We start from the raw sequence: 25742 nt of genomic DNA, 5'->3' as shown, positions 1-25742 counted from the left end.
GGACGGACGTCGAGGAGCGCGAGTGCCACTTCTGGGGGTTAATGACTTCCGTAACGGACGTCGAGTTATCACCCTCCTCGTCACTTTCTGTAACAGCGGCGGCGGGTGAGGAAACTGACTTCGACATAGCGTAGTCCGCCCACCTCTTAACTTTGCATTCTTGGTTTCAAGAGCTTACAGGCCGCGCAGCTGTCCTCCTTATGATCGAGGGGCAAGCAACGATTACAGAGCTTGTTTGTGTCCTTCCAAGTGTATTTGCCCCTACAGCGTGAGCAAAACTTAAAAGGTGTCCTCTCCATAGCTGAGGCAATAATAACTGGTGATAACAACCCCAAGGGAAAGGTAGGGGAGAAAGAAAGACATTCTCAAAGAGAAGATAAAAGTTCGAACCCCCACTCTCCCTACTGTATGTTGGCCGGCGAGGCCAGGCCACGTGTTCGGCAGCGCCGAAGGATCTCCTCCGTCTCTTACCCTCCGTCGAAAACTTTCTCGGCGGAGAAACAGCTTCACAGCTAACGTCGAGGGGAGGGATCTTTAACAATATAATAAGTATAATTAAGGACCGAGGTCCCTAGTAAGTATTTGCAATGTCTCTCTAGGAGCTCCGCGTAAGGAGACCAGAAGCTGGGCGGAAAAAAAACAATCTGAGGGACCTCGACGCGTGAGGGAGTATGGGTACAACGCATGTCACTATAGGGATAGTGTTACAGACACGCCTTGTCGACGTCCCCTTTTCGACTACGAAAAACAAAATGCAATACTCCGCAGTGACCACTGGATGTCGGACCTATGCACAGAATGTGATTCTAAGCAGATTAACAAACATCAGAAATGTATTTATTCATTTATAGGGCGCACCTAACCCCTAAGGTATCTAGCCACATTACGTAAGGTTACACATTGAGATTACATGAAAGACAAGTACAGAACAGTGCAAAGAAGGTGTTACAAGTGCATCACAGACATTTACAGAGTTAAAAAGATAAGCAAGACGTTATCTCCTGTGTGAAGAGCCAGGTTGGGCTACATGCAAGGAGTTCCATAATTTAGCATCTAGTACAGGAAAACCGCTACCCCCTGCTTTCTGTAACTTGAATTAAGGAACCTGGAGTCAGTGTGTAGGGACCTTGTAGGTCGGTCAGATTGTTTTATCTTGTGAAATTGCATGCAAGGTATTTGGGGGCTGAATTAGAACGGCATTTATGAGTGAGTGCTAAAGTTTTGAATGCAATTCTGTCTTTGACTGATAGCCAATGTACATTGCGTCTTGATGCCGAGATATGGTGGGTATTTGGGATATTGAGAGCAGTTCATAGCACATTATTTTGGAGTATTTGCAATTTTTTTACATTATGCTTATTGGTCCCTAGGTACAAGGCATTACAATAATCTAGTTTAGATAGTATAAGTGTTCTTGCCAAAGAAGTGCAGCTTGCTGTCGACAGGAATGGTCTACAAGCATTAATTAGTTTGCAAGTATAGGCTGTGGCAGAAGCTGTAGCATTGACTTGTCTAGTCAGAGACAGTGAGGAGTCAAGATAGACTCCACTGGGTTTTCACTTCCTAGGAGACTTTTATGTTGATGCCATCTATGTTGAATGATTTGAACTGGCTATCTAGTTTGTTCAGTCTGGTCTGGGATCCGATGGGAAGTAGTTCAGTCTTGTCGTCATTAAGACAGAGGCATGTGTAGCCATACAGGCTTGAATAGTTAGGAAGATTTTGTTGAGAAGTTTCGAGCAAGTGTCGTAGTCACCTGTATTGGGGATGAAATACCCTTGTTTACCTGGTTTGCTGGGACAATCTCTATGGCGTCCTTTTCCAGCAGGGTTTTCACCTCCTCTAGTAATATGCGCCATTCTTCCGGTGTCATTTTTCTGTGTCTTGGCAGGTGGTTAATGGTTTTTGTAGAAGCTCTATACATTATCTGCCCGCCACGGTGGACAACACCCACTTGTGCAAAGTGATCCTCTCTCATGAGTCAGTGAATTGTGAGACGCAACCTCCTACTGAAGTGACATGGGAGGAGACCTGGAGCAGGGCGTCATTGCTTGGGAGGAGTGCATAATCTGGTGGAGACGGCTTGATTTCTGATCCTGGACTCTTTGTAGCCTCTTTGAAAATTGGAGAAGGAGGAACGTCCTTGTGAGGTGCCCAACGATGGTGAGTGGCTGCCTTGACCGTAACTAGAGGAGCATTGTGGGCTCTGCCCACGGACCCTTCTTGTGTTTAAAGACCCCCTTTGGACAAAAGGTTTGGTGGATAGTTGTCCAAGAGATTTCAGGGTGTCATTCCTCTTTAGCGCTTTTTAGGGCGTCTTCAACTGCCTTACCGAACAGGGTCTTAGGTTCCATGGGCATGTTGAGCAACGTGGCCTGTGTCTCTAGTTTGAACCCTGACTGCCTCTGCCAGGCATGCCGCTTAGTTAAGGTGCCCTCGGCTATGATGCAGCCTGCATTGTCAGCAGCATCTAGGTTGTTCTTTAAAATGCAGTTATGCACCTGCTTGCCTTCTGACCCAGTTTTTAGAAGTTGCAACTATAGGGGTTATGGGTCTGCCTAAAAGGACGTCGACAAGGCGTGCCAGTAATACTATCCCTAGTTTGAGGTCAACTGTACCATGGGCCTTCACGCGTCGAGGTCCCTCATTGTTATTTTTCTGACAGAGGTAGCATGAAGTATAGCGTGAGTACAGTTGTATCCAAGCAGATACATATCAGACAAGCTCATAAGCATCCATGCGCCTTCTCTCTGAAGGGAGGGAGCATGTGAATCTAAGCAGATAAAAGCATCAGAAATACGATTATGGTGAGTAATGTATCCCTTCTGAGGCTTGTGGAATCTGCCTAGATCACATTCTGTGCATAGATTAGCGGTCAGTGTTAGGAGAAGGTGGTGGGATGTGAGAAGGTTCCTGGACGAACAGATGTCTTAGAACCGCTTGTCCCTCTTGTGTATCTGTCTTGGAATGACTGAATGCAGTAATGCTGAGTGAAAGTGTGTATTGAGCTCCATGTGGCTGCTTTGCAAACGCTGTCTGGAGGGACATTTACAATGAAAGCCAGAGTGGCTCCTATGCTCCTTGTGGAGTGAGCTCTAGGCATGAAAGGCAGTGTTTTGTCTGATAATGAATAGCATAATTGTATACATCTGACTATCCATCTGGAGATGGCATTTTTTGAAATGCGGTATCCTTCTCTGCCTGTAGCTATAGAGACAAACAGTTGGTCTGTTTTTCTTAGCGGGCTGGTCTCATTTACACAGTAAAGGACCGCCCTCCATACATCTAGTGTGTGGAATTTTACCTCAGCTGAGCAGGAGGGGTTCTGAAAGAAAGCCAGTAGCTCAATAGACTGGTTAAATGTATAGATGAATTTAGGGGAGAACGTAGGATGTGTACGTAAAAACAGCTTATCCTGTGTACAACAAAGAAAGGATCCTGCAATGACAATGCTTGTATTTCACTCACTCTTCTTATGGAAGTAATAGCCACTAAGAAGGCAGTTTTGTAAGTTAGGTGTTTAAGACTACACTTATGCATTGGCTCGAAAGGAGATCCCATGAGCTTAGCAAGTACAACATTGAGATCCCATCCTGGCGGTGGATTAGCAATTGGAGGGTGAAGTCTCTGTACCCCTTCCATGAATTATTTGATGACAGCCACCTTCCACCATGAGACTTTATTGTGGGAAGTGGTGTAGGCTTACAAGGCCGTCATTTGGAGCTTTAAGGAGTTGAATACTAACCCCGAATCTAGCAAGTGGAGCATATAAGTTATAATGTGGGATGGAGTACATTCTATGGGGTTAATTTGTGTAGACTGGCACCAAATTATACATCGTCTCCACTTGTCAAAGTAACAGTGCCTAGTGTTAGATTTTCTTGCTTCTTTCAAGATATCCATGCATCTTCGTGGTAGTTTAAGATGTCCGAATTCTGACTCCAGGAGCCATGCTGCCAAGTTCATTGAGTGAGGTTGAGGGTGCACCATTAGCCCCCCATGCTGAGTGAGTAGATTGGTCAGGCACGGGAGATTGATGGGATTGCACAATCGCCAGTTTGCGCAGATGTGGATACCAAGGTTGTCTTGTCCACATAGGAGCAACTAGGATAAGCCACATCTGTTTGCAGTTCGAAAAGTGAGGTCAACAGGGCGTGAGTGCAATACCATCCCTAGTTTGACATACCCTTTACCCATGATCCCTCATGCGTTGAGGTCCCTCAGAATATTTGTTTCTGACAAGAGGGAGTGTACTTTGTAAGTGTGGAGTGTAAGTAGAGACCATGAGGTGTGAAAGACCTATGCCAATTTTCCCAAGAAGCTTCAACTCCAAGAGGGGAGGAAGGGAGGGCGCATGTGAATCTAAGCCGATACAAGTGTCAGAAATACGATTACAGTGAGTAATGTATCCCTTCTGATGCTTGTGGATCTGCTTAGAATGGTGTCCGGTCAAAGGTTCGAATCCAAAAGGATCGAATGCCAAAGGGTCGAGTCAATAGGACCTAAAACCAAACGAATTTAAAAAAAAATATATATATATATATATATATATATATATATATATATATATATATATATATATATATATATATATATATATATATATATATATATATATATTTATTTTGGTTTCCGTATAGGGAAAAAAAAGTTGTTTTGACCACAAAAAAGGGGGTTTGGGGGGACCCCCCAACCACCCCCCCCCCCCCCCCCCCCCAAAAAAAATGACCCTTTTGTGATGCGATCCTTTTGAATCAATACTTTGACCTATAACTGCTTAGAATCACATGCTTTGCATACATCAGAGCGCAGTACTTGTAGAAAGAGCTGGGTTGAGTAGAGCTGGGTTGTTGGAAGCGATGTGGCAGGATGTGATGCTATGCTACGTGAGGCTATGCTATGTGATTTATTTATTTTATTGTGCATTTATAAGGCGCTTACAGAATTTGTGGAGATCCAGAGGAATAGGGGGAGGGGGGGCTATTCCATAGGAGGGAGCCTGCTGAGGAAATAGATCAGCCACAGTTTGCTGTTTAGCAAAGCACTTAACACAAAGAGTTGGTGCCGAAGGAACGTAAAGATCTGGAGGGAGAGTATTTAGTGAGAACAAGTTGTAGGTAGTGTGGTCCCTGGCCCCCCCGACAGCCTTGTGGATGATGCAGAGGAATTTGAATTTGATCCTTGCAGCAGCCAGGATCCAGTGGAGAGTTCTTAGGGATGGAGAGATGCGGTCCCTGGGCTTGAAGCAAAGGAAAAGTCTTGCAGCCCTGTTCTGGATTAGCTGGAGGGGTCGTAGAGAAGAAGAGGGTAGATTAAGGAAAAGGCTATTGCAGTAGTCTAGCCTAGAGAGAACTAGAGCTCTAGAGACATTGAGCTTCTGGGGGAAGGTGAGGAAAGGAAGAATTCCTTTGAGGAGGTGGAGTTGAAAGTGAGACGTCTTTGCAAGGTCCTGAATGTGAGGGATGAAGGAAAGAGGAGTCGAAGAGAACTCCAAGGTTTCTGGCTTCAGATGAAGGAGAAGGGGGAGGGCCCATAGAAGATGACCAGAGTGAGGGAGCAGGGGTCCCCTTAGGAAGGATCTCAGTCTTGCTGGCGCTGAGGTAGAGATCACTGGAAGTACACCAGGGCTGGCTGGTAGATAGGCAGTCCGGAATGATGGAGGAAGTAAGAAGAGGATCAGAAAGAAGTTTGAAGAATAGTTGTATGTCGTCTGCATAACACGGGAAGTTTGGAGAGAAGGTGGAAATGAGGTGTGCAAGCGGAGCAGGTAGTTGTTAAACAGCCAGGGGGAAAGGTTGGAGCCCTGGGGAATGCTGCAGGTGGAGATAGGGGTGGGGGAGGAAAAAGTCAGGAATAACCTGGGACGGACGGTCACTGAGGAAGGTGGTCAGCCAATCCAGTGCCCGCTCTGAGATACCTAGGGTATCATGGAGTCATTTTATGAGGTTGGAGTGGTTGATTGTATTAAATGCAGAGGAGAGATCAAGTAGAATGAGAACAGCTGGAGATTTGCAATCAAGAGATGCGAGCAGTTCCTCACAGGTGTTCAAAAGTGCAGTTTCCGTGCCTCTAGAGGCTCGGAATCCACATCGATGGTCATGGAGGCAACCAACTAGTTCAGTGTGCTGGTTCAGTTGAGAGAAGACCAACTTCTCCAGGAGAAGGAAGGGGGTGATAGATATGGGCCAGTAGTTGGCTGGACAAGTAAGGTCTGCAGAAGGTTTTCTCCAGGAGAGGGTCACAAGGGCATGCTTGAGGGAGGCAGAGAAAGATCAAGTAGCAAAAGAGTGGTTGCAGAAATCAGCGAGTGCAGGGGCAACAGAGCCAATATTGTTCTAGAGGAGCAGGGGGAAACCTGATTGGAGGGGACCTTAATGGAGCGGGCACCTGTGCTGATCTCCTCAGGTGTGATGGAGAGAAGGAGGAGAGGGAGGCAGAGGGAGGAAGGGAGGCCATAGGAGGCAAGGGGGTGGGTGAAGGGGAGGGCGACGCAAGCGTTCTTGGGAAGTCCTGAGTTTTTTCAGTGAAGTATGTGGTCAGTGCGTTGCAAAGGGCCTGGGAGAGAAGAGGTGAAGAGGAGAATGCGGAGGTGTTGGCTAGTTCCCTGCAGATTTTAAAGAGTTCAGCCGTGTTGTTGGATGCACTAGAGATGCGGACCTGGATTTGGACTGGTTGCTTGGTGCAGATGGAGAGTCTGTATTGCCTTTGGAGCAGGTGATAGGCCAGTTTGTCAGAGGGTGAGCCGGCAGTTCTGCACTTGCGTTTCAGGGCTGCAAGTACTGAGTCGTACCAAGTGTTACGCTTAGAGGCACGTTTCAGGTTGATCCTCATGACTGGGGCAATAATGTCAAGGGTATTAGTAATGGCAAGATTGCTGAGAGTAGAGTTAGAGGTAGTGCCTATAGTGGGGAGAGAGGGGGTAAAGGTAGATGTGAAGGCAGCAACTGATACTCGTTCATCGGACAGATGTTCGTGAACGCAGTTGGCATTGCTGAGGGAGGCATGGTCAGAGGGCCAAGAGGACCCAGGTGCAAGGAGAGGAGAGAGTGGGTGGTCAGTGGGAGGAGAGGGAAAGATCGGTGTGGATGAAGGCATCCAGAGTGTGTCCAGCCGAGTGGGTAGGACCAGAAGGGAGAATGTAGAGTGAGAGTGAGGTGTGGAGGTCCTGATTTAGAAGTCCAGGTGGGTGTTAAAATCACCCATGAGAAGGAGTTTAGTGGTGGTAGTGAGGATAGAGGAGGAGAAAGCCTATGCATAGAAGAACAGGGTGGAAGAGCCAGGTGGCCTGTAGATGGTGGAAATAGTTAGTGAGGAGGTGGGAGAGATGACCAACTGGGAAACCAGGCTCTCGAAGGAGGAGAAAGGCTGGGGGGTATGAGGTAAGACGGACCCACTCAGGGAAGATTAGAGCAACCCTACCGCCTGCACGGTCAGGGCGAGGCTTGGAGATGACCATGCACGCTATGTTATGCTATGCTATGGTATGCTACTTTAGGCTCTCTCACTTGTACATGTAGGCCTCAGATCATCCCTCTGCACTCAGCTCCTCCGACATGCCCAAACCTCACCTAGTGCAGATTAGATACCCCATAGCAAAGCAAAGGGACACGTCAGACCTTCCCTTCCGTTTGCTCTCTACAAGTATAGCATGAGCACCATATATGCCAGATAACAATAGTGTTTCGGCGAATACCGGTTATCCATGTTCCAACACAATGTACTCGCATGGCTTCATCACAAGGTCACAAGTAACATGCTGATAGTTATTGTCAAATGTCTGCAATGTCTTGCAAGGTAACACTCCCCCACTGTGAAACTGCTATAATATATTAGTGATTGCTTAGGATATGCTATATAACCTGCTATCTAAGGCAATGCCCCTCAGAGCTCTGTGTGCTGACTGCCTGGACACTTGTCCTGCTGTATTTTCCTGCTTATCAGCTGCCCACTCTGTATGCTGTGTATTTGCTATCTAATGCAAGAAGCTTGGTTTACAATCAGTCTGTGTCTAATCTCCTTATTTGCTGCAAGCTGAGGTTGATGCCGAGGGGGCCCTTGGGAAGAGGCCTGATCTTGGCTACCACAGAAAGTAGCACAGAAAAGAGATGTTTCAGCATTGATCGTCCCACCTGTGTATCACCCTTACAATGTGTGTCAGACAATGTTGGGAGAATGTGTGAACTGAACTCCAAGTGGCAGCCTTGCAAATGGCGTCTAGGGGTACATTTGCTATGAAGGCTAGAGTTGCCCCTGTGCCTAGAGTTGAGTGTGCTCTAGCCTTAAATGGCAACTTTCTCATAGCAAGAGAGTAACAGAGTTGGATACAGTTTACAATCCATTTAGAAATTGCTGCTTTAGAGATAGGGCCCGCTTTTCTTCCAGCGGCTACAGATACAAAGAAATGATCTGGTTTTCTAATAGACTGTCTTTTGTATGCAGAGCTGTAATGTTCTACCTTCATCTAGTGTATGGAGGCTCCTTTCTGCTGCATTGGTTGGATTTTTTGAAAAATGCAGACAGCTCTACAGTTTTATTTACATGGAATTTTGATATGAACTTTGGTGAAAATCGAGGATGTGTGCATAGCACCACCTTGGTCTTTGTGTATAACTATAAAGGGGTCTTGTACTGACAGAGCTTGTAGTTCACTTACCCTTCTGATCGAGAAAACGGCTATAAGGAACGCCGTTTTGTATGTAAGATGTTTAAGGCTGGCTTTGTGCATTGGCTCGAAGCCCCCCCCCCCCTTCAGCCTTGGGAGTACGATATTGAGGTCCCAGCAGGGAGTAAGATCAGAAATCGGGGGTTAAGGGGTACACTTTTATTTATGCCCTCCATGAAAGCTTTAACTACAGGCACCTTCCACCACAACGTTTTACTTTGAGATGTGGTGTAAAGCATGTGAATCTATATATCAAAACAACAAAAAAAACACCAACAGCAGGCAAACCGCACTGTGGATGACGGGATGCCACATCAATAAAAAAAACACACCTAAGAGGGAATGGCTTGAATTGTGTTTAATGGTCGAGCACAGCATACAAAAAGCACACAGGAAAAGGTTACCCATTTCACGCTCACATACAGTATGTGACCAGATGGATGTGTAGGCATGATCTGATAAACATCAAATAAAGCAAGACACTGGTGTGTTCTCTCTCTCTCTCTCTCTCTCTCTCTCTCTCTCTCTCTCTCTCTCTCTCTCTCTCTCTCTCTCTCTCTCTCTGAGAGAACATGTGCAAAGTTGGGAGAACAGAAACATGGCTGATGTAATAATTTTTTTATTTAGTGTTTTTTAGACTAATAAAATATATCAAAGGGAACTGGTCAATTTAATTTAGACAGAAGTAGATAACCTACTTTAATTGCAATGCGAGGGAACAAGGAAACAATCCAATAAACTGACTCGGCTCCTGTTGCAAAGCCCAAATCACAGAATGCTATTGGTTTGCATCAAAACAACGGAAGTCTATTTTACTGCTTACTTAAATGATTGCAAACAACGTTTAGTGGACACCTGGGAACCTGTACTGGAGATTTCTTCTATCCAGGACACATACAAGGTGACCCCTGCCTGGTTTTGGCTGCTGTCAGGATCCACCACACGCTACAGGATGTGGGACCCGGGGTCTGTATGGATAAGATAGCCTGGTTTTCCCAAATGCATTGGAGAGGGCTGGCAAGGTGTCATAATTGACAGCACAACCCATAAGCCTACTGTGGAAGTTACTTTGGAAAGAACGTAAGCTGGTGGACTACAATCTCCAGAGCTGAAGGGTGCAGCTAATCAGAGGTGGGCCGGCCAAGAACCCATAGCACAGAAACCCATTTGACCACCTCCAAAACGAACATAGGGAGATGTGACAGGAACAGGATCATTGCTGGTCCAGAACATAGGACTGTACCCAAGTCTTTAACCCAAAACATACCATCTCTGTGTCAGAGCCTTACTTCTGCACCCTTACATAATCTTAAACAGAAAATCTTGTGAGAGACCTATCAAGTCTTGCTTTGTTCATGAACCGTCCACCGACTTTAATGTTCAAATATATGTAGCTATTTAATTAGAAACATATATCCTTCATATGTACAGTTGTTGTCCATCATTCATTTATTCTATTGAAGGAGATGGCAAATTGCTCTTGACCTCTGGAAATGAAGAGGAAGAATAAGACAGGAGTTGCCCAGCTGCTCCATCCATTTAAGTAGCAGCAAGGGTCTCCCTCCCTTCTGTACCCGAAACAGAGCTAGGATAATTAATTCTAAGCAATACTTGCGTCAACACATGTCTAGTACTAACTCTATGATACAGCATATACTGAAGGCTTAAATAACCATTTCCTCTCTGGCATTTGCATGCAGGGAGGTTTGGAAAACAATTATTTTCTAAAATCGGTTTAAGTGATTTGACTAATGTATTAATCATATATCTGGGAAAGTAATTTCTGGTGTTGGTGATAATTATGACAACTTAAGGTCTTTTAATCACACCATAACCATTCAATTTCTTGACAAACCTTCTGGAACAAACAGATAGACTTGACTTTATAAGAATTAACAATGCTTTCTTTGCGATTTGTTTTCAAACGTTTCAGTTTATTACGCCAAGTGTTATAGTCTTATTTATTTAGGTCATTAAAACCTTTGCTTCTATTTCTGTGTGCGTCTTCACACAACAAATATTTTTAATGTAAGAAATACTAAGATAAAACTCTAAATATCTTCAAAGTTGCTGAAATCAGGGGACATTTTCAAATGTCCTTGGGAGATTTGGTGTAATAATACCACTTTTCTGAATATTGTTAGAACAAAGCATAATTTGCAGAGACATCTATCCAATCAGGGATACACCATTGGTTCAAGGGAGACTTCGGTCAGTTTATAGATTTAACCCTTTGTTACATAGTAACGGTTTCATAACCAGAATGAACATTGTACACTCATATCGGCTTATCAACACGTACACATGATGGCACAGCAATAAGTGACAATACTGCCAGGGACATGAATGGTAACCTATAGGTTGACATAGCCTTCTCGACCCCAAGTTATCAATGTATACTTTCCGTTAGTTATCTATTAGTACTGCACATACCCATGAATACAGTAATGTAAGAGTGACCGCGACCAGCACAGACTGTGCCATCCAGAAATAGCATGAACAACAAGATAGTAACAACCAATAATAACATACGCATCTCATACTGAACATCCATGATGACTATATGTATACATACACTCACTCCAATCATAGTTCTGCTGCACTACGAAGATATATTTGAAGAGAAGACCAAAAGTCCACTGACCATACCGATAGGGACACCAGATCCCTATATGTGTCCTCCTGTGCATTATACCAACAGGTCATCCACTACACGGGCACGTCGGCTCCACCATGTCATAGCCACACGTTTGGCTATCAAGAGAGCTGAACCTAAAAATTTGCGAGCATCTCTTGAAAGCCTATGAGGGTAGCTCAACAAGAATATTTGAGGCTCGAATGGTACATCACATTTATTAATATCTCTCAGGGCTTTCTGAATCTCTAACTATTGGAGGGCTATCTTCAGACAGCCCCACGCCATATGGAGAAAGTCAGCGTACAGTGACTTTCCCGCAGGCACAAACCTAAAGAGGTTGTGTCGTACTTTTAGATTTTGATATATATTTGAGTGATATATGCTTGATGTATAAACTTAAAATGAAGCAGTTTATGTTTGTAATTCAGAGACACTTTCCGAGTTTGTTGACAATTATATTTCCAGTTAGCTTCCTCAATCCTATTGCCAAATGTTTTTAACCATCTCCAACAGGCTTTCCTGGCTGTACCCTTGAGGCAACCCCGAACCATAGAGTACAGTCAAGATACTAGGTGTTGCGTCTGTTCCTTGGTTACAAGTGGTTGCAGCATATTTGTGGGATGAGGTAAATGCAGGAAAGTGCCTAGCAGGGTGATATGATATGATATGATATATGGTATTTGTAACGCGCCTATACACAAGTGTTTCAAGGCGCGACGAGGCAGGGAGGGAGGGAAACAAGGGGAAGACAGACAAACGATCCTACTAGGCCAGGTGTCATTCAGATCGCGCAAGTGCAGAGGTAAGGGGAAAAGGAGGAAGTGCAGGGGGAGGAGGTGGGGGGGAAGTGCAGTACAAGGTAAGTAGCGTCAAAAATAATAAATAATAAATAAAAAGGGCCAGCTGGTGGCAAGTGCGAGGTAAGTGCAGAGCAAGTGCTGGGAAGGGGGCTGTAGGGATACAGTGACAGTCCCACAGTGCAGGGGGAGCCAGGGAGGCAGTGCAAGTGAAGAGTGGCTGGGCCCTGGACCGAGGTTGCTGAGAGTGGCCCAGATGCAGGTTTAGTGCTGAATTCAGTGGGGAGTTAAGCAGGATTAGCAGGGGAGAGGGAGAGAGAAGGCAGAAGCGAAGAGGAGGGTTTTGAGGTGCTTCCGGAACCGGAGATGGTTCTCCTCAAGTTTCAGGGAGGCAGGAAGGCTGTTCCAGAGGGAGGCCCCTGCTGCGGAGAGAGATCTACCCCCAGCTCGTTGCTTCGAGAAGCGGCTGACCATGAGGGAGTTGGAGACGGATGAGCGAAGGGCTCGTGAAGGAAGATATTTAGGAAGAGAGAGTTGAAGGTATTTAGGTCCCAGGCCCCAGAAGGCCTTGTGGACAATGCAGAGGGTTTTGAACTTAATCCTCGCAGCCACTGGGAGCCAGTGAAGAGATTTCAGTCCTGGAGAGATACGTGCTAAAACGTACCCCTAACGCTGCAATATATCAGTAACTTGAGTGAAGTGCATCCCATATCTCTGAACATTTCAGTCGAGATAAATTCCCCCACCCTGAACCAGTCACCGATTCTCACAGCGCCAATTGCACCCATATAAAACTTATTTCACATGTTAAATGGTGGTACAAAAAATAAAGTTGTGCACAGAAGGAAACCATTTTTGATTCAAACAGGAATTTGATGATATTCAAGACAATGGATATTAAATCAAAGGCATATACCATCAGGTGAATTCTGACAGATCTACATTGCAATGAAGAGACCTGAACAGGAGTCCGCTATCTGTACCAACATAATAAGACAGGTGGCAAATCTGAAAAGAAGCAGCATGTGGGGCTCTTTCCTTACCCGTCACCTGTGCCACAACCGCTTGGGAAATTCGCCGATTGGCCAGGAAGGCTTTAATTTCGTCTTTTATGACACTGCTATCCCTCCTGTCAAAGAAGAAACAAAAACCAAATTAAAAAGAATACAAAGTCGCAGAAGACAGTAACCAATATGAAATAATGAGTATGCAACATTCTGTAACCTGATGGATAAAAGAAAAATGCATCTCTGTGTCATACTAAAAGTCTCAAAAGCCACACAACTGGTTAGAAGCTGAAACCTCTTTGCACAAGGGAACTTTAATAAAAAGAATCAGAAAGAGGGCTGCACCCTTTGCTTATTCCTAATTGTTAGGAGTATTAAAGCAACATGGTGCTTGAAATGTAACATTTACTAAAGGGATGATGCATCTTACCCACAAATCCCTACCTGATAAATTCAGGAGACCAAAGAAAGGAGACCAAGGAAAGCTAGCTCCAAGAAGTAGTGGGATCATAGATTGAAACACACCCATTGTAGGAGATGCTGCAAGCAAGATACATGCCCGTTGAGCCTGAAACTTCACACTCTTGCAACTGTCACTTGGTTACAAAATGGGTTCATCAGTTAGATTTTGAAGCCGTGCTTGCTTGGTGTGCTAGTACACAGATCCTGTTGACACAAGACTCTTTACAAAGACCTGATACCAGTGAAAGCAAAACTCAAAGCAACGCCTATAAATGGGTTGTCGAACAGTGCGCAAGTGGCATAGGCTTCTTGAGAGGGAGGAGGCTAGACAGGCATGATGGATTCGTCCACAATCCAAACATACCTTGCCCAGATATGCAGTCTAGCCTCCTGTTGCCTAAAAAAAATAAAATCAAGCATGTCGGCAGCATACGGTGAGCATTATCTGAAACCAGCACTGCTTTACAAAAAAACATTTCTATGAGTATTAATCTTCCCCTTCCACATGCATTAGTTGCCCTTAACCCAGAGAGGGGAATGCAGTGTTCACACTGCAATGTTTGTTCAATTTGCAAGCCTCCTGGCTGGATCTGTTGTGATGTCTTCATGGCCTACAGTATTCAATGCAACTCTAGATGCCTGCGTGGTAATGAGAAATTATTATGAAGACACGTGGATGAATAACTAAACTCTTTCTTAGCCAAGAACGTTTTACTGCTTGCATTCATTCTTTAAGACTAAAACATGAATAAATCAGTACATTTAAAAGGAACAAACATGTTAATCCAAAGGCCCACAACTTAAACCATGTTGTAAACATATTTTTCTTGGAAAATGAAAAACAAAATTTGGCATTTCAGCAACCAGGCGTCCCTCTGAACAATTTGGGTTAGCACAGCAGCAAATATTCAGTGGTGAAGGACAGTCTGCCAGCTCCTGCATAAAATACAAACCAATTATATCCCCTTTACCGAGAGTGTGCACACTGATTACATCAAATGAAATAATTTCACACAGTTAAAAATCACACTTCAAGGCTGGGTGATGGCTATGGCATTCTTTCTAAATCAGGAGGAGGCACAACGCACACATTTGGCATATGGGATATAATTGGATTGGTATATTTTTAGACCTAGTTGTAAGAGATGAATTAAAAAATGATCTACTATATGCAGCTACATATCAAACAACTGTTGAGTAATGTACAGATGCCATTTCATTTCAAGATTTAGGGGCATACAGAGGACTATTTTGATGGCTTTACATCGATGGACTCTTAGGGGGGAGGGGGCAGCTAAAATAGGATATTAAATGGATCATGCAGGGTAATGGGATCTACGTTGGGGAAACATGTAACGTTTGAAAGGTCTTATAAGAGTTCACATTTATCAACTATTATAGGATCATCATATGTTCAGGTGAATAAAATAGCATTGGTAGTATTCCTGTGCAGTGTAGGTATTATGTGAATTCAGGATAGTCCAGCAAATGTTTTGTGTATTGAAAAGAAGAGCAACTTGGGATGGTTTTAGGAGGGTGCATCATGATTGCAAAATATGCACCTAAATTGACAATGGCAACTAGGAACATAGTGGGGGCTAAAAATGCCAATAAAAAGGTTGATTTATGTAGAACATTATATACCCTAAATACCATTATCACATTCCTAAAATAAACTTTTCTCACCAGGAAAGAAGCAAGTTAGTTGAGATGGCCGCGTGTGGAGAGGGTCTTCTCAACATCATGTTCTTCCTAGGCAAGAAAAGTGATAATTCTAGTTAGGAAATGTGTCCCTTATAAAGCGCCCACAGAGCAAAAGCTACACTCAGATTCAGACAAAGGTACATAAAGAAAAAGTTGATAGGGAAACTATTCAACATTTTGCGTCAAGAGACACGTTGATCTTCTTTGCAAGGAATTTAAGCTGTCACTAACAAAATCGAACAGATAATGAAGTTGGGCATTTAAATCTCACACAATTTAGAAGTTAACAAGAAAACAAATGGGGGTTAAAAAATCTCTATTAATCAGGGAGATTTAGATCCATCTTTCTGCATCATTATAAATATAAACTGATTTACAATTTTAAAATCTTCAATACAAATAATTTTGAAAATATATATTACAGTGGAGGGGCCCTGGAGTTATGGTTACATTGTTCAACCCATAGGAAGAGCAGTTTTTGGGCAGTTTATAACTTTGGCGGCGTCTGACGAATCCGCATCAAACTTTGCACAAAAAAAAAGTATATGCTCACCTCTGAATGATTTTCCAAAGTTTGGTGCGGTTTCATGAATGGGGGAAAAGTTAGAGGAAACTTTTCAAAAACTTTAGAAATCCTCTGACACAATGGAAAAATGTTTTTGCTCACGCCTACAGCCCAAACCGCTGGATGGATATGCACCAAAATTGCGCGAGGAGGCTTTGTCCCAAAAGTGTGCTTTTGCAAATTTGTTGTAAACCCGTCCAGTAGTTTTTTGTTTTTTTTAAATGGTCAAAAAGTAGGTTGGAAAAAAATGTGTGATATCTGCGTTCTGTCCGTGGACTCACTTGCTGATTTGGTATCCGCAGACGACTCTAGGCCAATCAGAGCCGCATAAAGTTCACGGACATCGCGTGCACCCACGGATTTGTCAATTAAAGACGTGAGCTGCGTCAAAACCTTTGAAACAGACGCCATTTTGGATTTGCGAACAGGGCCCATAGTCAGAGGACATAGTGGTATAAACATATTTAAAGACACATTACACTTGTCAAACTAATGAAACAATCTCTGGGGAGGAGAGGGGTGATGAGGATGGGATCAAATATGTCCAGAAAAAGCAAAAAATAATCGGGTTTCTTTTCTTCTCTGAAGTCTGTGAACATCTCAGAAGTTCAGGGACATTGCTGGGATGTTTGCAAACTTGGCAAAAGTTCGAGGACATTCAGGCATATTTTTGCATTATGGGGTTCGTGCACAGCAGGTTTTGTATGGCTTATAAAATTGGTGCCATTCAATGAAACTGCATTGAATTCTCATTTTAGACCCAACATCGACTGCTTTTGCAAAGTTGGGTACCGTTTTGCGAAGAGGGGGCAAAATGAGAGGGGGTGTCCCAAAATGTTTAAACAGGTTATATACATTTGGTGCCTTTTGACAAATCTGCATACAAGTTTCGCACCCGAGCAGATACTATATTTCAGATTGAACCCAACGAGAAACATTGCTACAGGCTCTGCAACACGAAGCCCTGTCGGGCTTTGCAGCAGCCTGAGAAGCGCAAGCGCTCGGAGCGCATTGCAGGGACCACGGGACCAAAAGACGGTGGGAACGCGCCACAGCGGTTCCCTTATAGAAGAGCAGCAGAGGCACGGCAAAGCTCTGCTGCTCACTTACGGCGGGCAGCCGAGCGATCGAAATTCGAGACAAGGGGGAGGGGGGGCATGGGCTGCAAACTGTGAGCGGCTGCAGTTGAGGAGCTGAGCGCCCTTGCGCATTGAGAAGAAGCACAGCTGGGGCCAGGTTCCTTCTCTGGTGATTGTCGGACAGAGAGGCGGCAACACGGCCAAGGGGCCAGTGTGGATACACAAACACCATGGGGGTGCCTGAAAGGAAAAGGCCACCACATGCTGATGCAGCCCGAAGGTTGGCAGCTAGAGAAGTGGCACAACCACGAGAGCGGCCATTGCCAGAGCTGCTCATAATACAGAGCGGGAGGTAGAGCCCGAAACAAATAAGGAGGGACCTCGGGGCAAACAACATTGCCAAAATAACAGATGTGCAAGACAGTGCACAGCTGGCAACGAAGTAATAGGAAGAAACTGGCCACAGTGGAGCAGTGAACCCCAGTGGAAACTAAGAACAGCACAAGCTACCAAACCAGGGACTGGTGATGCGGACCGCATATACAGTGAATGGTCCCCCGAGAAACACGAGCAAGTGGTGGACTGTACCACTGTGGTCCCCACACACTTGGGACGCGTAGTTAAGGGCCAAATAAAACGTCCAGTCACGAGTGTGGCCATTGACAGAGCTGATTACAGTACAGTGCGGGAGGCAGAGCCCACAATTAAAAAGGAGAGAGCTGGGGGCAAACAACATCGCCAAAATCAACAGGTGCGCATAGACAGTGCTCAGCTGGCAACGAAGTAATAGGAAGAAACTGGCCACAGAGGAGCGGTGAACCCCACCGGAAATTAAGAACATCACAAGCTACCAAACCAGGGACTGGTGATGCAGACCCCATACATAGTGAATGGTTCTCTGAGACACACAAGAAAGTGGTGGCCCGCACCATTGTGACCCCCCACACACACCTGAGACGGGTAGCTGGTGGCCAATATAAGAACTTCTACCACAAGGTCGCCAAGAGATTGAGGACAATACGCAGATCAAGCTGGAGACTGTGGGGTCAATGGCGCTCAGGGGTGGTAAAGCTAAGGCCCAGCAGCCTACAATGGACATCTTCACTAAATCATCGCAGTCCCCAGACTATGCCTGCACAGGCCAAGAGTAACGCACAGGAAACAACAACCCCACCACAAGAAGATCAATTGATCCTGGACACTATAACAGAACTGAAATCCTTGTGGGGGACCGCGATGGTGGAGCTACAGGCGGCACTGGAATTCAAGATCGATGCAGTGGGAATAGATGTAAACCTCCTGCGACAGGATGTGAGAGCATTGGCAGAACGTACAAGTGGGCCGGAGAGCGCTGTGAAACTTAACACAGAAGTCAGCACCGCCAATGCCAAGGAAGTTAGTCAGATCCCAACCTCAGTTGCAGCTTACAGTGTGGCATCCGATCATGAGTGACAGGTCATCTGCCCATCTCATATGCCAGTTCAACCCTGTGTTGCGCATGGCCTCCCTCCACAGTCACAGAGTCATTGCACAGTCCAGCAACTGTGCATTTCCCAAGTGTCCCATCAGTGGAAGGGGGTAGACCCCAAACTCCTGATGCGGCAGGGCAAGCTTATACTGCACCCAGATGTATTATTGCTGCCATTCTAAGTGGCACTGACTTCAGGTGCCACTCAATTCGGGCAGCGCGCCACTCCGCACCCACAGTACATTAGTTCCATTCAGGGGAACTCAATCTGGCTTCCTGCTTCGTTCGACCCAGCACCGGGTCACTGTTGCGTGTGCCGTGTTCAAGCTTGGCTGCCTTTATGAGCGGCAGGGAGCCGCGCTTGTGTACAGTATTCGGCTGATGTTTGTGTAATCATTAATAGGTGCTCGTGGTTCAGTTCGGGATCTTGCTCCGTTTGTATTTACTTCAGGGCACCGTTTCGCGTAATTCGTGCGAACATGAGCCCCCGCCGCCATCCACACTCGGTGCTACGTTGCTCACACGCACTAGCCGCTCTTCAGTGGCATTTTCATGTTTACTTTCACCCCTGCTCGCTCTCAATTCCACGGACCTCAGCCCCCTCCCAGTCCGGCTGCCTTTGCAAGCGGCTAGGAGCCGCGCCTGCATGCAGCGTTTCTCCACTGCTACTGTAGCCTCTCACCAGCAATACATTAATTTTGTTCGATTCTGGGAGTGCCGCTTCATCAATCCAGCAGCTTGGAACAACATTCGGTGCCGGCTGCTGGTAGCCGACGTCCACCCCTACCTGCGATGCAGAATGGTTCAGCTGGCTTTGTAAGAGCCGCGCTGGCACATCGAGCTCAGTTGTTACAATTGTGGCCATCTCCGGCTGCTATCTTCGGTCAGGCCCGGCAGCGCGGACTTGTTTTTTCCCCAGTAGAAAGCAGGAGCGCATTACGTTGCCTCTGGTAACTGTCCTTTTCGCGCTTCGTACAGAGAAAAAGAGTTCCTTAGACATCTAGGCTGCGACAACACTCCCTTTGTTGTCCGCCATCTTGGCAACCATATATCCACGCGGCCTTTCCACACAAAGTCTATTTGTCTTCCAATCCGCCAGCACGAGTGAGTTGTTTAACAGGATTCTTACAATACATATGTTCCAACGCCCATCCGTTCAGTTTCTGGGCGTGCGCATCATTTTTAAAAGCATAATTTCTCAGATAAAGTTGGATCATCAGGAGCACAGCACGAAAGCACGTCCTAGTCCATGGCTCTTTAGCCACGCCCCTCGGAGCTGAGCAACAGTTGTGGGGATTTGGGGGGGGAGGGAACAGCAACAGTTGGGGACGGGCAGGGCGGGGGAAGGGAGGGGATTTGATGGATTTGCAGTGTGTTCAGTTGGGGAACGAGCTTACACATATACGTGCCAGAGCTGGAAGCAGGAGGAGGAGGGAAATTGGAGCAGACCGGGTAAGACAATCGGTCGGGGGGTTGGTGGCGAGATCAGACGGGATAATGGAAGACCTTAGAATAGTAACTTGGAATGTCAGAGGTCTCAACAGCTACCTAAAGAGAAATAAGGTAATGATGTACCTGAGACGGCAAAAAGTGGATATAGCCTTATTGCAAGAAACCCACCTCACCAAGGAGAAACAAGAAGTGGTTAAGAAAAAGTGGAGGGACCACCATAGGAGCAACGTACTCGGCGTATGCCGGGGGAGGGGGTGATCATTTGGGTGGTGCCACATGTGCCCTTCCAGATACTGCAGGCCACGGTGGAGCCGGATGGGAGGATGGTAGTGATCCTAGGGCTGCTAGAGAATAGAGAACTGTGCATCATAAATACATACGCTCCTAACCAAGACACAGTAGCCTATTTTAGAACACTATGGCAAAATCAGTCCTCACATGGGAAGTACGGTTAGATGGGGAGGGGGCTTCAATTGCACGCTGAACCCCAAAATGGACAGATCAGACACGAAACTAGATAAGCCCAACCCTGCAGCGAAAACGCTACAAGCCCTGCTGAGAGACTTCGGGCTGGAAGACATATGGAGGCAGCAACACCCGTACGATAGGCACTACTCGCACTATGCCGCCCCACAAAACCTGTACACGAGACTGGACTACATATTTGCCACTCCGGAACTTGTGGGGGAAATGACAGGTTCAGATTATAAGGCGAGAATACTATCGGACCATTCCCATCTGGTCCTGGGGTGGCGACATAAGCCCCCCAGAGCCAGGATCCCAACATGGAGGCTTAGAGCCAAGGCACTGAAGGATACCGCATTCTGAGAGGACCTAAGGGAAGAGATAATTGGGTACTTCGAAAATAATACCGGAAGTGTGGAGTCAGAGGGTACACTATGGGAGGCCTTTAAGGTCGTAGTAAGTGGGGCGGCCATATCCAAATCTAGAGGACTCCAAGGGGGTATAGTGAGAGAGTTAAAGGAAACAGAAAAGGAATTAGAGGGGATTATGAAAAGAGGGGGCACCTCACAGGAGGACGCCAAACACGTGAGCCAACTACAACAGGCATGTGGTGAGCTCTGGGAGATGTTATGCAACCTGAATTACAAAAAATATATTGAAAGACAACACGCAGGGGGAGACAAACTGGGGAGGCTGCTCGCATGGCTATACAAGAACAAGACACCAAGATCAGCCATTAGAGCGATAACGGGAGAAGCGGGCCAAATCTGGAACACCCAGGAGAGTGTTAATGAGGGATTCCTTAGATTCTACAAACGCCGCTATGAAGATGTAGGAAAGGCGGCGGAGCAGGAGACTCAGGAGACGCAAGAAGACATAGGATTACCCAAAGTGAGTGAGGAAGACAGGGAGAACCTGGACGCCCCAATCACAATAGAGGAACTAGAGACAGTGGTAATACATCTACCCACGAGCAAAGCCCCTGAGACAGACGGGCTCCCGAGCAAATTCTATAAAACATATAGACAGGAAGTGCTCCCCCCACTATTGGCAATGCTAAATGAGGCCTTCGAGAAAGGGAGACTGCAATCTGAGGGAGGCGGTAATCATTCCACTCCTCAAACATGACAAGCCAAGCACAGACTGTGGGTCATACAGACCACTCTCCATGTTAAACCAGGGCAGTAAAATCATCACGGCAGTGCTGGCAAACAGGCTTAAGCGGGTAATAAATAAACGTATCCACTCCGATCAAACAGGATATATCCCAGGTAGAAGCGTATCCGATAACCACAGGAGGCTCCACCATATCATAGAATAGACGGAGGGCGACCCAAGTGAAATAGCAGTAGCCTCGTTAGATGCAGTGAAAGCCTTTGACTCCATAAGGTGGCCTTGGATGATGGCAGCCTTGAAAGAATATGGTATGGGACCAGGATACCTTTGGTGGGTGAAAATGGTGTATAGCTCCCGGACAGCCAGGGTCAAAACGGGAGCGATCATTTCAGATAAATGGCAACTCAGCAGAGGCACGAGACAGGGCTGCCCATGGTCCCTGATGCTATACATCCTCGCACTAGAACCACTAGCGATCTATCTGAGACAGCAGTACGAAGAAATAGGGGTTTACACTAAAGGGGGACCGCACTTGATATCATTGTATGCGGATGATATGCTGCTATACCTGCGGTAACCAGAGGGAAACTTGCAATACATCTTGGAGGTGATGGAGCGCCACGCAACTTTTTCGGGCATAGCGATGAACCACACAAAATCATGCATGTTCTCCCTGGGGAGGTACAGGGGAGTCCCACAGGAGAACTTACCGATTTTGCAAATAGCCTGGCAGACCAGAACATTTAGATACCTGGGGATTAACATATATCACTCAATTGCAGACAAACATAACACAGAGAGGGCAGTAGATGGCATCAAGAACAGCATGGTGTTCTGGGCAAAGCTCCCCCTGGCCATGGTAGGGAGGGCGGCCTTGCTTAAGATGGCGGTCCTGCCTAGGCTATTACATTTTTTCGTAAATATCCCAAACGCTTTTTTAATAAACTCCAGAGCTTATGCAGAGGTTTCCTGTGGCACAACTCCAGAAACAGAGTATCCCTATGGAAATTACAGAACACGTATGACAGAGAGGGTATAAACCTGCCGAACTTTGAGATATACCACTTGGCAGGGCAGTTACAATATGTCGCTAGGTGGCTGCCGGAAGACAAGACAGCAGAATCTAGAATGCTGAGGGGTGAATGTGACCCTTACTTCCTAAAAGAACGGATATGGCTACCCAAACCAGAGCTGCATGGGCGATCGAGACTGCTGCAACTGGGCTGGAAGATATGGCGCAAAGCGTGCCAAGTTGTGGGAAACCCGGCCCCATGCTCCCCGCAGGCGCCACTCGTGGCACTATGCGGGGTGGATGAGTAACTGAGGAAAGGGATCCGCAAACACTGGGAGCCGGTAGGCCTAGCGACCTTGGGAGATATATGGCAAGAGGGGAAGGCACTGCATTTTCAAATGTTAGTTGACGAAACAGGGGTACATTCGGGGCAATATATCACATATACTAGAATAATTAAACGGTGAAGGAAACTTGGTCCGAAATAGCACTAGCAGAACAACCTGACACCACTATAGAAACGATGTACGATATCTCGGAGGGAGGGCACGAAACATCCCGGATCTATGATCTGGTGCTGTCTGGAGTAGGTAAGGAGTTGCTCCAACTAAGAAGGGACTGGGAGGAGGAAGCCGGGGAACCTATGCAAGACGGGCAGTGGGAAAGAGCCCAAAGATATCACAAAAAGGTATCTAGGAACGCCAGGCTGCAGCAGATTCAGTTATAGGTCACCCATAGGGCATAAATGACCCACCAAAGGATCGCCAGTTTTGGGCGTACTGAAGTTCAAAAATGCCCCAAGTGCGGGGAGGTGGATGCCGGGATGATCCATACGTTCTGGGAGTGCCCGGAGGAGGGAAAATTCTGGGAGGAAATGAAACTACGACTATCTGAAAAGGCAATAAAGCTAGATGTGGAATCCGTGTGGGCATGCATGATGAGGGATTCACCTGACCATGTAACCTGAAACATGTGTGCAAACTCAAGGACCTGGCCTACATTCTAGCCGAAAGAAGAATAGCTATGAGCTGGAAGGCTGGCCATAGACCCAGATTAGGAGGTATGGTGGAACGACCTCCTGAAATAGGCAGATGCTAAGACAGTAGTATGGTATGAAGCAGCTAAGAAAGGGGAGGATAATGAAGTGGGACCTCTGATAGCATGGAGACAAATGGTAGCCACACTGTCGGGATCCTCCCATGCCAATTCCAGAAAATATGACGCGTCTGAGAATGTAGAAGGGGACTAACCCTAAGAAACGGGAAACCTGAAGAACTGAAGTGGAAGCTCAAATTAAAGTGGGGGGCGGGAGGAAGACGGTAACAGATAATATGCAAATGTACGCTTAAAAGCTTGTAACTGAAAATGTCGGGTGTGATGGTTATATGTTTGTTGTAAAAAAATTAATAAAAATTGTTTAAAACAACAAAAAAAAACTTTAACATAGTGGTTTTCCTATGGAAAACTTTGACACCTTTAGTCCTATCGACATCATTATGGCTGCTTTGCCCCACACCCATGGGACGTCCAGTATATAGCCCCGCAGCTTCCCTTCAGATTTTAACAAGGAGGATAACGGAGAAGGATGTTTGCCTGAAGTGAATCCCTGAAAGATACCAACGCTGGAGAAATGGAGTTACAGGTAAGAAACTACTCCCTTCTCCAGCATTGGATCTTTCATGGATTCGCATGCTGTCAATAGAGTACGTAGCAGTAAGAGGACCTGGAGGTGCATAACAGGCAAACAGGCCTTATACAACAGGTAATTAAAACAACAACAGAAAGACATTACTTTCAGTTATTTCGAAAACTAAAACATGAGCATAGACAAAAAAAAAACAAAAAAAAACTGGGGGGTCGGAGGGGTGCTTACCTTACTGGAACAGGCATTGAAGCACAGCATGCCCCACTTGCACATCCTCAGCATGTTGTTGATTTAGACAGTAGTGTCTGGTAAATGTGTGCAGCACTGCCCACGTTGCTGCCTGGAAAATGTCACTGAGCGGCATGCCCGCCCAAAGAGCCGCCGAAGACGCTGCGGACCTCGTAGAGTGAGCCCTGGGAGTCGACTGCAAAGGCTTGTTGGCTTTCTCGTGGCAGAATGAGATTGTAGACGACATCCATCGTGAGATGTCTTGCTTTGAAATCAGCTTCCCCTTGTTGGAGGGGCTGAAAGCCACAAAGTTGCCTAGATGACCTGAATGACTTAGTCTGGTCTAGATAGAACCTCAAAGCTCTCTTGACATCCAATGAATGCAATGCTTTCTCCACTGGAGAAAGGTTGGCAAGGCTATCGTAGAGTTCTTGTGAAAGTCCGACGGAGTCTTAGAAATAAAGTGGGGATTTGTAGAAAGGAGAACCTTGTCCTTCATGAAACGCATGTATGGAGGGTCAATGACCAGAGCCTGCAGTACTGAAACCCGCCTGGAAGATGTAATAGCCACCAGAAAAACAACCTTCCAAGTGAGAAATGTTATAGCTGCCGTCGACATAGGCTCAAACGGTGGCTTCTAAGGGCCGCGAGCACCAAGTTGAGACTCCAGAGCGGAGAAAACTTTTTCTTCAGGGGTAAAGTCCTGAACAGGTCCTTGAAATGTTTAATTAATCTGTCACAGAACAGAGGTGTTGAGTAGCGCTGCCTTGTCAATCTTGAGATAGCCGCCAAGTGGACCTTGATAGAGGACAATGTTAGACCCTCCTTTGCCAACAGCAGAAGGTGAGGAAGGCGTTGTGGAGGCGAAACCTGCATTTGCTGCAAGTCCGGCTGCTGCAAACACCAGATACAGAAGCTTTTCCACTTCTGGGCGTATGACACATTGGTTGATGGTGCCCTCGCTGCAGCCAAGATGCAGTGACAATCCTGAGGAATCCTTAGGTCTCCGAATTCTGATTGGTCAGGAGCCATGCTACCAGGTTGAGGGAGCCTCAGTTGTGAAGCCACACCCTGCACTCGTTCTGTGAAAGAAGATCCTGCTCCGAACCCAGGTAAAGAGGGTCGTCCACCGCTAAGTGAAGGTCTGAGAACCAAGACTGTCTGGGCCAGAACGGGGCCACCAGAATCACCCTGCATGGAACCTTGCAAATCATCTGAATTGTTTTCCTGATCAGGGGAAACAGGGGAAACGCACCCTCCGAAAAGATGTTCCCCTTCGCAAGGCATGTCCACCACCTTGTGCTGAACCTCTGGCCAGAAATCAGTACAGTGAATTCAGGCCTTTCTGTGGAGAACCACCCCATTATTAATCTGCTTAAACCCAGACTCTGCCAGGTCAACCGCAATGTTAATACTATGATTTGCTGCTTCCTTCCCCTCCC

The 25742-nt window shown here is 46.2% G+C and overlaps 1 protein-coding gene across 10 annotated transcripts in view; it reads right to left on the bottom strand.

The window, feature by feature from the left end:
* The window catches only part of HMBOX1 (homeobox containing 1), an 802934-nt gene that overhangs the window by 404958 nt on the left and 372234 nt on the right, over positions 1-25742 (bottom strand). For 7 of the 10 annotated variants that reach the window (XM_069605709.1, XM_069605710.1, XM_069605704.1 and 4 more), the window contains 2 exons: positions 15253-15318; positions 13141-13226 (listed from right to left, as the gene is read on the bottom strand). In XM_069605709.1, coding sequence (XP_069461810.1) covers positions 13141-13226; positions 15253-15318 — 152 coding nt within the window. The remainder of the gene's footprint in view (positions 1-13140; positions 13227-15252; positions 15319-25742) is intronic. The other 3 variants (XM_069605705.1, XM_069605707.1, XM_069605708.1) reach the window with 1 other exon arrangement.

The sequence above is a fragment of the Ambystoma mexicanum genome, chromosome 4p (genome assembly GCF_040938575.1).
Source record: "Ambystoma mexicanum isolate Mex_15411 chromosome 4p, UKY_AmexF1_1, whole genome shotgun sequence".
Taxonomy (NCBI): Eukaryota; Metazoa; Chordata; class Amphibia; order Caudata; family Ambystomatidae; genus Ambystoma; species Ambystoma mexicanum.
Note: the sequence above shows the minus strand (reverse complement) of the source record. Positions and strands in the feature narration are given on the sequence as shown.